General features: G+C 47.6%; 1 protein-coding gene across 2 annotated transcripts in view; it reads right to left on the bottom strand.

The window, feature by feature from the left end:
* Positions 1 to 16,164, bottom strand: part of CADM3 (cell adhesion molecule 3) — a 32,310-nt gene that overhangs the window by 4,008 nt on the left and 12,138 nt on the right. The window contains exons 2-8 of one of the 2 annotated variants that reach the window (XM_020885944.2): positions 9,777 to 9,878; positions 7,598 to 7,738; positions 6,934 to 7,086; positions 6,093 to 6,230; positions 5,562 to 5,732; positions 3,044 to 3,134; positions 2,447 to 2,616 (exon numbers count right to left, since the gene is read on the bottom strand). In XM_020885944.2, coding sequence (XP_020741603.1) covers positions 2,447 to 2,616; positions 3,044 to 3,134; positions 5,562 to 5,732; positions 6,093 to 6,230; positions 6,934 to 7,086; positions 7,598 to 7,738; positions 9,777 to 9,878 — 966 coding nt within the window. The remainder of the gene's footprint in view (positions 1 to 2,446; positions 2,617 to 3,043; positions 3,135 to 5,561; positions 5,733 to 6,092; positions 6,231 to 6,933; positions 7,087 to 7,597; positions 7,739 to 9,776; positions 9,879 to 16,164) is intronic. The other variant, XM_020885953.2, reaches the window with a different exon arrangement.

Here is a 16,164-nt window from a genome sequence, read left to right as displayed (position 1 = left end):
TCTTATCTTCTCTCTCTGTCTGTGTCTGTCTTTGAATTTCTGGGTTATCAGGATATTCTTTCCCTATCCCCCTTACCCTCTTCCCCTTCTGTCTGCTTGGTTTTCTGAGCTGGCTTTTCTAAGGGGGGCTTCTCAACCTAATCACGTGTTGTCCTGATTGCAGATTGGAAAGGAGCAGTGAAAAAATGCTGGAGACAGGAATAGGCACATGAACTGTGGATAGATGGTGGACTGTGATTCCCTGTATAAAGAAAAGTGTTCCTTCTTGTCAGGGAGCTTACAGTTCCAGCAAGACCCAATCTTCCTTTCACCAGAGAGGTCTGGGGTCCCATCTTCACTTCCCCACCAGCCAAAGGTTTGTGGGAAGGACAAAGACTGAACTTCTTCCTCCCAGTTCTGACGGCCACTGTCATCAGATACAGAGACTCTGTCCTCCACAGCAGTGTCTATAGGGGACAGATTCCCACACGCAGGCTTGGCCAGGCATGCCGAGGAGAGCCGCAGTCACAGTCAGAGTCCCAAAGATCTGAGGAGACAGTGCCCATGCCTGGGACACAGTTCTGACATGTCCAAAATTATACGAGCCGCAGTTAAGGCTCTCCCACCCATGGGAGAGCTATTATTTTTTTTTTTTTAAATTGACTCAGTTTGAGTCTTGATGCCTCCTGACTCCTCGTCCATTTTCTCTCTCCTACCTTATGTCTCCTCTGGCTTGACTGGGCCAGCTTTTTAGCTCCTTGCCTGTCTCCACCTTATTTGGGGGGAAAAAAAAAATTATGCTCTGGTTTGCATGTTCTGCTTGGGAGGGAGGGAGAAGAAGGTCCCTGCGTCTCTGTGATAGGAGGAGTGGGTGTGATAGTTCAAACTGGAGGGAACATGGTGAGGTTATCCACTGTTCCTCTCCCCTGCCTCCAAGAGAATGTGAGATATAACCTTTATTAAAAACCAATTCTAGATAATCATCCCAAAGACTGTAAGAATGAAAATTACCTAGGAAAGCCTAGGGTGGCATGGCGAAAATGACCTCTGGGTTCATCAATTACAGGTTGGTGTCTCTAGGTATAACTCCATCTAATTTCACCCCAGGTAGTTGGAAGTCAACTCGGTTCAGAGTTTTCTCTGGAGGCAGATGCAGTAACTAATTCTACCACCAGGCGTCAGCACTGGAAGCAGACCAGTCAGAGGACTGGGCTTCCAGCGCAGAGTGGTGGGATCAGCAAGAGACCAACCACAAGGGCACGGGAGACTTCCTTCTCTGCCAATGGTCATCAGAGTTGGCCTGGAGAGATCTGGGGGCAGACACAGAAGCTCAGTGCATTGTCCTTGCTCCTGGCACCCAACAATAGCTTTGTTTGCTGTGCTGAGGCAGCTCCCGCGTTGCTGAGGTTTGCCCCTGGAGTCCCGAGACCTCTGGTCTCTTACTCCTGGGAGGCCTGATTGCTATCTCCACACTGCTTTAATAGACATTTCCTGTAAGTGAGTCTCTGATGTCCCCCTGACAACGCACGTCCCCTATTCTGAGGGGAGCCTGAGTTTCTGGCAGGACTCAGTGTTCCTATGTGCTGCATGCTCACACTTCGGTCGTGTCCGACTCTCTGCGACCCTAAGGACTGTAGCCCGCCAGGCTCCTCTGTCCACGGGATTCTCTAGACAAGAACACTGGAGTGGGCCAGAATACTGGAGGCCATTTCCTCTTCCAGGGAATCTTCCTGACTCAGGGACTGAACCCCCGTCCCTTACATTTCCTGTATTGGCAGGGGGGTTCCTTACCACTAGCACCACCTGGGAAGCCCCCATTGTTATTGGGGGGGGGGGGTTTCAAACAAAATCTCCATAAAGAGGCTTAGCCTGTCGCTTTTCTTGAAGCTGAATTTTGTAGTCACACCTTTGGGCCCAAGTTCAGAGAAGGAACATCATCTAGTCTCTCTAGATGATATGGCATCTGAGAAAAAGATTCTGACTATTGCTCCGCGTAGTACAAACTTATCTCTGTTTTCTGCATGGATTCTCTATAGCATGTCAAAGATCCTCAGAAAAGGAGATGGCAGCAGCAGCATGCATCCTGTATTAGTCACAGGAGAAGTGACTCTGAGGATAGCCCTGCTGCAAAGACAGATGCCTCTGCACACAGATGAGTGACTCTGGGGCCTGGGCACACAGAATTCTTACTCTTGTTGCCAGGTGAATGCAAAGATTGATGGAGGGTATCACCTGGGTCATCGCTAAACAAAGGCAGATGAAAGTCCACTATCCCATCGATTTGTCCTTATTCCACATCCGAGAGTGGACCCAGAGCCTGCGTCCTCAGGCCTCCGGTGGTGGGCTGTTGCCCCCCCAGTCCGCTCCCAGCTGAGGTCTGGGGAGGCTATCAGGAGACGGAAAGATGAGAGGACCGGAAGGCAGAGGAGAGAAGGGGTCTGCTGGACGAGAGCTTCGGAGGGCTCACCGTTCACGTTGAGGGTGTAGTAAGCCTTGTAGCTGCCCATATTGCTGGTGGCCGTGCAGCCGTAGGTGCCACTGTCGCTCTTGTTGAGGAAGGGGAAGATCAGGGCGCTCTCCTGGGCCATCTTCAGCGGGGGCACACTGCCCTCCTTCTCCCACACATACTGCTGGGGGCTGTGGAGGCAGAGAAATCCCAAGTGTTCAGGAAGAGCAGGGCATGGAACTAGAGAAGAAAACAGAACTGCACATGGGGAAGTCAAGGGCAGCGTGACGGGGGCTTGAGTGGTTCGAGGGGCCGGAGACCCTGAGCCGCTCGGGGGCGGGGCGGGGAGGTGAGCCCTGAGGCCCAGCCTGGGGACGAGGGAGACTGCCGAGCTCGTATCTAACTGGCTTGGTTCCTTATGGGGACCTCAGGGGCTCAGTCGGGGAGTGGCCCCTCCCCACTTCTGCTGCTTTGCAGAAGAAACAGTCAGAAGACGGGCCTTGTTCAACAGTGTCAAGGAAAACGAGAGGCTCGGATAGCATGAAGGAGACAGGAAGGCTTGAGGTGAAGCCTTCGTGTGCAGAGATGTGTTAAAGTCCAGGAAACAGATCTTCTTACACAGGGTTGCCACGTCCCTCACAGTGGAGCAACAGCTTTTGGCCCTCGCGGGGATGAGGAGGGTCTGGCCTTATCTTCGCTGTTGGTGTGTCTGCAGAGAAGGAAACGATGTCAACATGATTCCATGCCATTTAGACCGCCTCCATCTCAAAACCATTCAGTTACGCAAGTCAGCATCCACCTCGAAAGGCCTGGGAGCCCAAGAGGCTGTGCAACCAAGGCCACCCCACCCCCGCCTCTGTGAGCAAAGAGTACTACTGCCATCGGACGTCTGAAAACCTTGCAGAAGTAGGCCCATGTCTGTCCTTGCTAGGGACCCAGGGATGTCTTAACAGAGAGCTGAGAAGGGGAATTGGGATCACCTGTGCCTAGCACATAAATGGGACTTAATACAATTTTTGACAGAACAGATAAACTTGAATTTGATCACTGATTGAGCTCACAATCTCTCCATCCTCTCTGCAAGGCAGTTTAAACAGGAAGCGCTGCATTAACGCAAAATACCATTTTTAGGGGCTGGTCCAAATTTGAAGCGAGAGCTTGGAAAGAGCAAGAGATGGGGGTCATATTTTGGCTACAAAAAGGCACTGACACAATATACATGGGCTCTGGGAAGGAATAATGGCATCTGCCACTGATGCCGAAGGGCTGCTTAGGAGGCTGGGTCCAGATGGCTGCATAGAACAATACAACCAGAAGCCGGGTTAGAACAACAGATAAAGAGGCCGAGCTCCCCCTAAGGATAGAGCCAACCTTAACAACCGGTTAATGAATGTGTTTCGGTCCAATCAAACAGGACAAAGAGACTCAGGCCAGGTGAGAGAATGGGTGTTCCGGGGACCCGCAGCCAGAGAAACCTCCAGTGTGGTGCCTGGAGTGTAGCATTTGTTGACTGACTGCTGATCACATGGAGCCAAAAGGGTCCCTGGAGAGTGACTGCCAGATGGTCTGGTACCTCACAGAGAAGTCTTTGGGACTCAGACACGAGAGGGCCTTCTTTAGCCCTGGCCAGGGGCCAGGACAAGAAGCTCAAGGTCAGGGGCTTTACACTCAGAACTAATAATCAGAGGAACAACTCAGGGCAATATAGACCTTTGAGGTTTGCAAAGTTCTTTCATCATATATTGTTTCATTTGTTCTCATGAAACGCACTGAACTAGGCAGGGCCCACTCTGAGATGAAATGCTTTGCTAACAGTGACACAGCTGGTAAGCAGTGTCACCGCAGCCGGAATCCAGACTGAGAATCTGCTAAATGCACAGTGACGCCACCCCAGACCTACCTCACGTGCCAAGTGCCAGCAATGGGTCTGGCAATTGATTAAAACAGCCCTGGAGTCAGGCCTGGATCTTCCATAAGAAAGAGGTGAAGGGTCTGAGTTCTTTTAGAAAAGTAACCAGTCTTTAGAAAAGTTAGGACAAATGCATTATTTTGTAACTCATTATCTTCTGCCTTTGTACTTTACTTTTTTCCCCTTTGACTTTTCAACTCAGAGAAGTTCTTTCTGAAAATTGCTAAATTTCCCATCTGTTTTCAAGGCAGATTCCATAAAGGGATGAGGATCCTTGGAAAGGTTGGGAGTAGTGATTGTTGACAGTGGCCATTTCAGGTCAGAATCCCAAGAAAAATCATAGAGCTGGGGCAGATGGGGGGAATACTGGGAAAATATAGGACTAATGATGCCAGCGAGAGTGGTTTTCCTACCGTCTCTTTTCTTGAACCCATAGTATGTTAGACCAAGAGGAGGCCTCATGATTCCATGTCCATCTTCTCATTTACCAAATAAAGAACCAAGCTCAGTGGGATAAGTTCCCTAACATCACTCAGCTAGGAAGTGGTGGAGGGGCAGATGAGATTCTGTTTCTCCTGACTCCTGATTTGCTACAGTTACTGCTATAATTTACAATTTAGATGCATAACACTGGCCTAACCCAGGAGACGGTAAATTTACCTATTGGGCCAAATCCCTCCAGCTACAGGTTTCTGTAAATAAAGTCTTATTGGAACACAGCTATGTTCACTATTTACATATGATCTATGGCTATTTTCCTGCAGCAACAACAGAGTTAATTAGTTGAGACAGAGGCCACATGGCCCTCGAAACCTAAAATGTTGACCATTGCTGGAAAAAGTTTGCTGACCCTTGGCCTACCACTGGCACATCTTGTCTTATTTTTTTTTCCCCCTATTTACTTATCTGTGCCTGGTTCTTCATATACAGTCACCCACACTTTTCTTTTCTCCGTGCATATGTGCTAAGTCACTCCAGTCGTGTCTGACTCTGTGCAAGCCTGTGGACTGTAGCCCGCCAGGCTCTTTAGTCCATGGAAAACCCATGCAGTGGGTTGCCAGGCCCTCCTCCAGAGGATGTCCCCAACCCAGAGATTGAACCCCCGTCTCTTAAGTCTCCTGCATTGACAGGTGGGTTCTTTGCCACCAGTGCCACCTGGGAAGCCCTTTCTTTTCCCCACTCCCCATCTTATACCAGATCTTCCTCACCCACAAGCCCATGACATACATAAAACTTCTATGCGTTGAGCAGTGGATCTATCAGCTCCCTTTAGAGATTCATGGTTCACAGAACACACGATGTCTGCACCATCATCCTCCCGGGTGACCTGGAAGGTGACTGAGCTGCTGACGGTGAAGGTTTTGCCATTGGGATCTTCCTGTATTCGGGTAGATTCCCCTAGAGAGCAGAAACAGACACGTGCACACACACACACATAGACACAGAGTGAGCCCTACCATGCGGGGATTGTGTGGGCCCCACCGGAGACATACAGATGGTGTATCTCAGCTTAGACAGACTTAGGAAGTTGTGAAATGGATATGTACACACAAGGAGGATTGGAGGCCCCAACACACACACACACATTCAAACACAAGTGTACACAGAGTATCTATCCTTCCCTTCTCTTCTACACCATGGCTTATGTGCACGTAGACAGACAGACAGACAGACAGACAGGTACCCCCCTCTCTCTCTCTCCTCCCTGCCGCCCCAGCACCACCTCCTCCTGTCGCCCCCAAGGCAGGTGGAACTTACCATGGAGCTCCTGGTCACCCTTCCTCCAGGTGAGCTGGGCTGCAGGTTTGCTCCCAGAAGACTGACAGCTTAGGGTGGTTGTATCCTTTTCCCGTAATGATGACTTGTAGCCACTGATTACAGGCTTCTGTGGGATTCCTGCCACGAATAGGGGGTGGCCAGGAGGGGAAGGAGAGGCACCCTCAGCTCCCCCTGCTGGGATGGACTCTCTGAGGGTTAGGATATCTGGGTTCTACTTTGGTTCCTGATGGGTAGAAGGCTAGAGAAATCGTCTTTCTCTCTGATCTCCTTCCTGAGGACCAGGAGGAAAGACCGCCCCAGAGGGAAAAGATACAGCAGTGGGAGCTTTACTGTGCCTGAGATGATACCTCAGATGACCCAACGCACTAAAGCACAGCTAGCTGGCCACAGACATAGTGTGAGGCTCAGGGAAGCAAAGAAGGAAATTGAAATACGGGGTCAAGATGAGAGCATGCAGACAATGAGTGTACTTGTCTTGGAAATCAAAATCATACACTGAACATATTTCTATGTTTGTGTCTCATCACACAGTCTTCGGAGGGAAGTGGAAGAGACACTAGCATCCTTCTGTTACAAGTTAGGAAATTCAGGCTCAAAGAGAGTTAAAGATTTGTCCCAGAGCAAACAGTAAGTAAAGGAGAAAAGATTAGAATTAGACCCAGCACGCTTTGCATTTCATTACATTGCAATATTAACACAGGCTGAACTTTCCCAACATGCCTGGAGACTTTCTTGGCTCTAGGCTGCTTTAGAGGCCCACCCAGGGAGATCTGTTTGCAAGGAAGCACGCCGTGGAGACATCGGGGTTTGGGAGCCTCACCGAGCACGGTAACGAGGGACTTGGCAGTTCTCACGGGCATAGTGAAGATGGAGCAAGTGTATTCACCCTCGTCGGCCAGGGCCACGTTGCTGATGCTGATGCTGAGCTCGTGGGGTGTAGATTTAACCAGCTGAATCCGATTATCTCGAAGGGCTGGGGGAAATCGCGAGAATTGGAAGCAAGACTTTTACTGGCACCTTTCATCTTTATCTTCCAATCCCAGGCCAGTTTTTTTTTTTTTTCCTGAGAAAGGGTCTAGCATGGTTTGGGACAGGGGGAAAAAAAAAAAACTGCTCCTGAGTTTGAGCAGTCTTTCAGATATTCAGTCCCTTTCCTAGGCCCTTGGGCTCAGTAGCCTCAGAGATACTCAGAAAAGTAGACTGGATGTGTGGGCTACCTTGGGGCAACACTGTTATCAGCTGTCACTCAGGGCTCCTTTGGGGTGCGCTTTCGTTTGGGCAGGACCCTATAGTACCATGCATGACCTAGGTCAGAGCCATGATAATGAAGTTTCTTTGGAGCCAGTTGAGGAGCCCATGGCTTGTTGATTCCCCAAATAGCTTCCCTTCACGTTTCTCAGCCTCTGAACTGCAGGGACATTTCCTCTCAGTTCTGCAGCCCTGCTGCTCAGCCCATGGGAGGGAGATAACTCATAGGATGCTACCTCTCTTCTCCCCAAAGTAGAGAGTCTGCTGGGCAGGGTTAGACCACTGTAGGGATGAATCCTCATGGTCTTTCACTTGGCACTTGAGCACCACGGTGCCACCAGCCACCACTGTCTCATCAGATGTCCAGGGCTGACTGTCTGCAGGAGTAGAATAGGGTTAGTTTCCAGATACAGTGCTGACCCCTCCACCCATTTCTGGGCTAAAGTCCAGCTCATCTAATTACAACCATCCAAGGCCCAAGTCTCTGTATTCTTTTAACACACCACGGGGGAAGGAATAGGGGTGAGGGTGGGGGTAGGGGAAGACAGACCTTACTTCCTCTTGCTTTGAATGCACAGAAAAATAGTCACTTGTTGAACATTTGCTGAATGAACGGACAGGGCCACAAACATTGAGAGGAATAAAGGCACCCCAAATCTACACATACCATTCCACATGTATCTTTTCTGATAGAGTGCTACCATTCACCTTTGAAAACACACATACAAATCTGTCATTCTCTTTTACCTTCCTGCCACCACCTGCATGTGAGAGCAAGAACAGGAGAAGCAATTGAGACTAATAATCCCCACACTAAAGGTGAAGAAAAGGCCAAGTCGGCCCTTGGGTTACACATTCATTTACACAAGAGGTAGCTGATAAAACTGTAAAATAAACAAACAAAAAAGATTAAAAAAAAAAAAAAAAGGAACATTTTGACACAGACTTCTCAATGCCTCCAACAGGGAACTTCCCTCTAGTCATCAGCTCCCTTAACATATTCCTCTCAGTATCAGCGCTACCCGCTTCCCAAATCAACACACAAACCCAACTCACCATCCTGATGTTATTTTAAAGAAGAATGGATTAAAGTTTTCCCTTCAATGTGATGGAGGGATGTGGTTTCTAATCCCTCTCTCCTTAGTCAAGTTAAACAAAAGAAGATAATAAGATAACATACAGATGAGGCCTTTGAATTCCAAATATGCCATCCAATCAGTTTGAGCTATGAGCCCCTCAGCCAGTGTCACACTTGCTTCCTTCACCCAATATTGTCCCATGTGCCCCCCAGCATGGACTGATTCCCAATATTGATTCCCTCATTTTCATATCTGATTTCCTTTGACCCAATAGCTCTGACCTTCCAGCTTGGATTTCTGAAACATCCACACAATTTCTTCTATCCTGCTAAGTTATTTAACCAGCAATGTCATCTCTGAATTGAAAACAAAGAAACATACTTCCTACACTCCCTAACTGAGCAATTAAAAAAAATCCCCACATTCCCTGTGGCACCAACCTTATCCCTACTTCATCTGCTTTCTCCTGTCTTTCTCAGTCCCCAGAGTTGCATTGTCAAGAAATATCCCATGAGCACTCCTGCCACAGAGCGGGCCCTGAGGAGCAAAAGTGGCGCCTGCCAGCACTGACACCAAGCACCACAGTTCTGGGTGGCTGCCTCCAGAAGGGAGCCCAAAGCCTGGCTGGCGGTTTTAGCATTTAGAATCATAAAAATTAGAATGGACAGGGATCTTAAGGCTCATGGAATCCAATTCCCTCATTTTACAGATGTAGACAATGAGGCAATGTTGGTGAAGTGATTGCTTCAGATCATGCCACTCATCAATGGCTCCAGTCAGGACTAGAAGCCTCCTGATTCGCAAGGCAGTACTCTTCTCTGGAATGCTCCTCAGGTAGTCGCCTAACTTGAGGACTAAAACTACAACTCTGATATTAGCGAGCCAGAGACTGAGTGGGCTGAATAAATGTGGGAGTGACATATTCCTTAAATATTTCAATGGAAGGGTTGGGAAGTCTTTCATTTACTGCTCACCATATAGTGATGTTTGACTAGTAATCCCATTGTCCCTGGTTCCTTTTGAAGAATTCTACCTCAATTGGGTCCTTCCAGAACCTCTTTATTCTGCATAATACACTCCTCCCAGAATCATTTGATTTTTGGAAAAAGGTGTAGGGGAAACAGAGGTCTCTGTACTGGAGCGAGGGAAGGAGGAGTAGGTGCCAGAGAAGTTGGTGGTGTAGAACTAAGTACTAAAATGTCAGATGGAGAGGAGGAAGAGTTGTGTGGTAATGAGGGGAGTGAGAACACGGGGTGGAAGCAACATGAGTGGGAGATGATTTGAGAATGGCTGAGGGGACTGAGGGACATCGAGATGAGGGGGCCTGGATTCTCACCTTGACTGGCCAGCATGTCAGGGCTGCTCCAGACTGTGGAGCTGATGGCCTCGTCGAGTGGAGCCAGAGTTCCCAGCTCCAAATTCTGCTCTTGCCAGTAGCCTGGGGAGAGAGTCTCCATCAAGGATGAGCCCTACATGTAAGCTGCTATAGTTTGAGATCTGTACTTTCGTTGCTGGGGATGGGGGAGAGGACTGGGCCCTATGAAACACACGTTCACCAGGGTACCTAAGAGAAGGTGGTCTTCTCACAAAGGGGAGAGATTAACCAGAGTCCTGAAAAAGGAAGTGAAGTCCTTCTTTGAAAGGGTGAACTAAGGAGGATGCTAAGCTTTAGTAGTCAGTCATATAATGTTAGAGCCAACAGTGATCTTAGAGATGTCGGGTCCAGTTCTCCCAGTTCACAGATGAGGGCAATGAGGCCCACAACGGTTAAACGTGACTTGGTAAAGGTCATACAGAAACATGAACGATAACAAAGACTCTTCATTTCTGATCCAGGATTCTTTCTGCTACACCATATTCTCTACTAAAACAATGACAGATTTAATCATTTGAAAATGTTTCCATTTAATCCTTTAAATGAACCAGTTAAATAAGTATATTGGTATTATCATTTCTACCTCACAGAGAGGAAACAGAATGAAGTGACTTGCCCAAGGTCCTACAAATAGAAGAACAAAGACTGGAAATTAAACGCCTGCTTCCAAAGCCCAAGCTCTGTCTCAAGGTAAAACCCTCAGCACTGCAGAAAGAGACCACAGTTGGGGCTGCAAGTTGCGCCATGCCTTCCCAGACAGTTCCCTTCTATCCAGAGTTCAGATTCTCAAGTTTTCCTCCCCCGCCCGCAGTCCCACTCTCCGCTTTATATCACTGACTCTGCTCCCTCATCTGGCACAACACACGCGCAAGGCCTGAGTCACGGCTCTCTCCCAAGACCCTGTTGTGAAGTAGTGTACAGTGCCCAAGGCCTATTCCCCCGACTCAACCTGAGAGGCAGGGGGACAAAGAAACCAGTTCGCACAATCTTGCCAGGGTCGTCCGTCGTAAACCCAGAGGTAGCCAATCACGTACGCAAAACTCAGTGACGCCATCGGCTGCTGAGCAGAGTCCGGAGCGGCTCCTTGTCCCGGGGCCGGAGTCCCGGCAGAACTTCGCCCCTCGTCACCTCCTCGCGCCGGCTCCGGAGCCAGCGGAGGTGGGGGTTGGGAGAGGAAAGGACGAGAAGAGGGTGGTGGGACCACGGAAGATGGCCAGGGGTGGGGTGGGGAGGGCACGGGGTGGCACGGGTGGCAGACTAAAAAGAAAAGTGGGAAATGGGCTTAGGGGCCACGAGAAGAAAGGGAGCGAGGGAGAGAACTGCCGAATGGGAGAGCAGGGCGTGGGGGAGGGGAGAAGGGAGCCAGACGGGGGAAGGGAGAGGGTGTTAGGAGTCCTAGCCTCCGGAGAGGGCTCTAAAGACAGCTTCGGGGACGCCGCCGCTCTTCACGCTTTCTCAGACGTCCTGCAGCAGTTGAAGCCTTGACTCTATTCCCGAACAGGAGAAGCACTCACGCCCAAATGGGGAGGGGGAGTGCAACAGAGAAAAAAGGATCTGTAGCAGGTCGAAGTCGACCGGAGAGGGGGCAAGGAAAGTGCTGATGAGGAGAGGCAAAAAAGATGAGGATGGGAGAAAGAAGGGCGGCCAGGATAAGGTCGCCGAGGGTGCGCAGACACTCTCCCTGGGGGCCAGGCTGTCACCCTGCTATCTTCTGTGGACCTCAAGGATGGAGGCAGCCGGAAGCTGGTGAGTGTTTCGTGGTATTTTCCAGGTAGTCTGTTTGTAGGTGCTTCAGTGGGAACCCAGACTGGTTGTGCTAAAGCTTGCCATGGCGGAGGGACCGGGAAAGCCAGAGAGGGGTCAGTGCTCAACCCCACAGCATTGGTACCCAGTACCCAAAGTAAGCACTAAATAGACCTTTGCTCAAATGGAGAAAATAGCTTTCTCTTACGTTGGCATAAAGGCTTTCAGTTTTCAGATTGGACTTTCAACTATGAATTCATGTCAAAACAACCTTGAGAGAGAGGCAGCCAGATAGGGTCCCTTTTTAGAAGTGAGGTTTGGAGAGGTTCGGTGACTTACCTAAAGGCACACAAATAGGACCCCTTTCAAGGATCCTCTTTCTCCTGCTGGTTGGTGCTCTTAAAGCTTTTTCAGCAGCTTCTCTTTCTTATATTTCAGCCCGCTGTATTGCAATTTTCTTTAGTTATCAGCCTCCTCATCTAAACTTTGAGTTGGTAAAGAGGGCAAGAGCATTCTCTTTTTCATCTTCGTATCTTCAGTACTTAGCTTGTAGTGGGCCCTCAGCACATTTAATTGCCTCTGGTAATTCATTCAGTCACAATTGGCACTCTGATCTGTCCGTTCTCACTCAGGCAGAGCATGTCTTCTGTCCAAACAGCATGGATTTAGTCTTCATTCTGTTGCTCCTTATTTCATCTGTGCTGTTTTCGGCCTTCTCCTCCGTTGCTTTTTTCCTTGCTTACATTACATTCATCCCTCCCCTCCTCCTGCATTTTGCTGGCTTTTTTTTTTTTTTTTTTTCTGAATAGGATGAATAAGTGAAATGATGATGTTGGTCATTCAAACCAGACTGAATTGTTTAGCTGAGGGGTCTGATAACTAAACAAATACTCTCTAATAAGTGGCATGTTGGGGAGATGCTTGATATATTGTCCCTGTAGGTTTATAAGGAACTCATTCTGGTTTGCTATGTTTTAAGAAACTGATTAAGAGATAGCTCTTATTTTTTCCTGCGAGGGGTGATATTTTCCCCTTTAATTCTCCACAGTACTTATGATCTCCTGTCTCCTCTTGAGAATTGTCTGTTAATATGCCTGAAAGTTTTCTTGCTGTTTTTATAAAACTGTACACCTGTAATGATAAATTCTGAATAGCCACTCTCCTGGGAGCAGCTGAGTGATTATATAATGTTATTCATAGAAACATGGATAAGTGGCAGAAATTATAACCTGGATTGTGAAAGCCTTGTTCTTTGGATTTAGATCTTGCCAATCGTTTATGACATCAGCATAAATTCCCTCAATGGGTTCAGACTGGAAAGAACTTAAGAGAGTGCTCTGAAAAGGTGGCATGCACTTTGAAGTGGAAATAGTGACAATTCTCTTTAGGCAGGGTCATAGGAAGGAAATGTAGACTTTGAGACCATAAGACCATTAGAAAGGGGAGGCCCAGGTTACTCACGTAGAAAAACTGGTAAAGAGAGCTCCAGTCATATAGGTCATGTTGTTTCTCTGCTTAGAAACCTTCACTGACTTCCCATCGTCTGCAGATAACATCCAGATTTGTTAGCCTAGCTTACAAGATCCTGCAGTCTGATGCCAATATGCCTTTCAGCTTTGTTGCTTCTTTACTTCACTCACCCCATATCCCAGACATATGATGCTATTTGGAATTCTTTCTGTAAACCCTTTGCTTTACAGCAAAGTTCACTTTCCCACAGTTCACTTTCCCACAGTCACTCTGTTGATAATGCCCTTCACCCATCTGCACACATCTAAGCTCTAACCATCCTTAGAAGCCTATTTGTTTGTGGCACTTCCTTCAAGAAGGCTTCCCTGATTGCCTCAGGTAGAAATCATTTCTGATTTTGTTGTTGTTGTTATTACAACATTTTATCTGCTTTTCTTAAATTATGCATCAATCTTTACTTGGAGCTGAAAGTTTGGCTTCCCTCCTAAATTGTAATAATTCTGCAGGTAGTGTTGATATCTGATCCATCTTTATATTTGGTACCAGCCCTATTAGAGCATATTGCACTTAGAAGGTGCTTAATAAATATTTCCTTAATAAATGAATCAAAGATGCTGAACATCTTCAGTTGGGGTAACTAGGTTCAACACATGCCCGTGAAGAGGAAATAGCTAATCAAACAGGCTAGGAAGAAATGGACCAAGGAAGAAGGTAGATATTCCAGAGGCTGAAGCTCTAGAAGGTTACAAGATGGGGGGAATCTCTCTTGGTTACCTTCTATGTGTCATGATCCAAGTCAAGTGCTCTGTTTTCATTATTCCAAAATAACCTGTGTGTATGTGTTAGTCACTCAATCGTGACCAACTCTTTAGGACCCCGTGGATTGTAGCCTGCCAGGCTCCTCTGTCCATGGTATTTTCTAGGCAAGAATACTGGAGTGGGTTGCCATTTCCTCCTCTAGGGGATCTTCCTGACCCAGGGATCAAACCCAGGTCTCCCACTTTGCAGGCAGATTCTTTACTGCCGGAGCCACCAGAGAAGCTGAATAACCCTTTAATAGATATTATTATGCATATGTTAAGGATAAGTTAACTAAGACTCAGAAAATTTAAGTAACTTTTCCATATGATAGATCCAATAAGTACTGAGATAGGGCAGCCTTTAAACTTAGATATCTCTGACCACAAAGCCCAGACACTTTTTTGCATATCTTTACTACACTGCCTCCCTTTGTAGAAGCATGTGCTTTGTGTGTGTGTTGAGGGGCAGAAGGTATAGTTGGAAAGATTCCTTCCTGCATTGCTAGCCAAGGTTTGTTCACCTAAACAATATTCACAACAGTCACCTGCAATACGATAAAAATTAACAGTGTAGCAAGTTGGAAGTGGGAGCTTGTGGTGTTAGTATGATTTATACCCACCGAGTTATGTTTTCAATTGGATTCCTTAGTGCATCTTCATCTACACCTTTGGGGGCTCACCTCAAAGAGCTGGGATGATTCTTCAGTTAACCAAGCAATAGATGTGTCTGGTTAAAACAGAGTCGCCTCACATTTTCGTAGCACTCTGGCTCTAGGCTGTGAACTAAGATTGCCTTCTTGTTTGCTCTTAGTTGTCTGGGGCTTTTCTTAATTCTTGGCCTATTTACCCATGAGTTCCAGTATCTTCAGGACTCCCAGCATTTTAAAGGACAAAGTAGCCCTTTCACTCTGATTCCTTCTGAATGATTGTTCATATTAAGAGGAGCAGAGATGGGAACTGGAGACTTACTAATGCATTGACACCTGTGATTTTGTCTTTCACCCAGAGTACAGGGCCTTACACATAGTAAGTACTCAATAAATATTTATTGAATAAATACATGAGTAACTGAAATGAATAAAAATGTATTATGTTTCCAATTTAAGTGATGTTAGTAGGGAAGTTTATGTGCTTAAAGTTTATTGCTTGGTTGATGTATTTTCCCTGTCCTTTCTGTTTGGGGAATCCACACTGCATGCGCCTCAGGGTCATATATAGAGTCACAGGTACACACTTGGGACAGTGGGACAAGGGAACAGAACTCCCCTGCATAAACACTGCTGCCTGTGCAGTGCTTGGGTCCAGAGCTCCACTTCCCAGATTATAGAGAACGCCAGCTCCTCGAGTAGGAGTTAATGGTGATGGTGATGGTGATGGTGATGATTCAGCATTTCTCTAACTCCAGAGTTAAAAATACTTTCATCCCAGCCTACTTGTTATTCCTCACGACTGCCATGGCAGGTGGGTGGAGGAGTGTTATCTCCAAGGGAAAAACACCCTGGGGGCTGTGGCCCAGAATGCTGAAGGGACCCACTTTTAGAAGGGTTTACCCACCCCCATTGCTGGGCTCCCTGGCCAGGTGATCTCACTCTTGATTCTCCCCTGACCCTAGCTATGTAGTGGATTCTGACATATATTTCAGTCACACTGAAGGGACTGGCCATGGCACGATCAGAATTAGAACTCAGTGCCTGCATCCTTTCCTTATGCCCAGAGCCATATTTTTCTTTAATAGTGAATGTCTGCTTCTGCATTTGGAAGAAAGTGAACCAATCTCATCTGCTGCTGCTGCTGCTAAGTCGCTTCAGTTGTGTCCGACTCTGTGTGACCCCATAGACGGCAGCCCACCAGGCTCCCCCGTCCCTGGGATTCTCCAGGCAAGAACACTGGAGTGGGTTGCCATTTCCTTCTCCAATGCATGAAAGTGAAAAGTGAAAGTGAAGTCGCTCAGTCTTGTCCGACTCTGTGCAACCCCATGGACTGCAGCCTACCAGGCTCCCCCGTCCATGAGATTTTCCAGGCAAGAGTACTGGAGTGGGTTGCCATTGCCTTCTCCGAATCTCATCTGAGGTCCAATTTAATCCATAACTCCAAGATTTGGGAAGGGAGATATTTTGACCTGCATAGCTTTAGAGCATAACATCCTGATCACAAAGAACTCTCTTTAAACTTCATTTTTCACGCTTGCTCTTGGGTTGCCAGGAATTCCATTACTTCTGCAGAAGTCAGTGTGTAATTTCCTGGTTGAAAACCATGAGGGCATGAGTGTCAAAATGTTCTCTCACTTCCTGCTCTACGTTCCTCTTTAACTTTGTCTTCCCCAAGTCCCCAGGTCG

Source organism: Odocoileus virginianus, chromosome 5, assembly GCF_023699985.2.
Source record: "Odocoileus virginianus isolate 20LAN1187 ecotype Illinois chromosome 5, Ovbor_1.2, whole genome shotgun sequence".
Classification (NCBI taxonomy): Eukaryota; Metazoa; Chordata; class Mammalia; order Artiodactyla; family Cervidae; genus Odocoileus; species Odocoileus virginianus.
The sequence above is the reverse complement of the archived record's forward strand: the minus strand, read 5'-3'. Positions and strand labels throughout refer to the sequence as shown.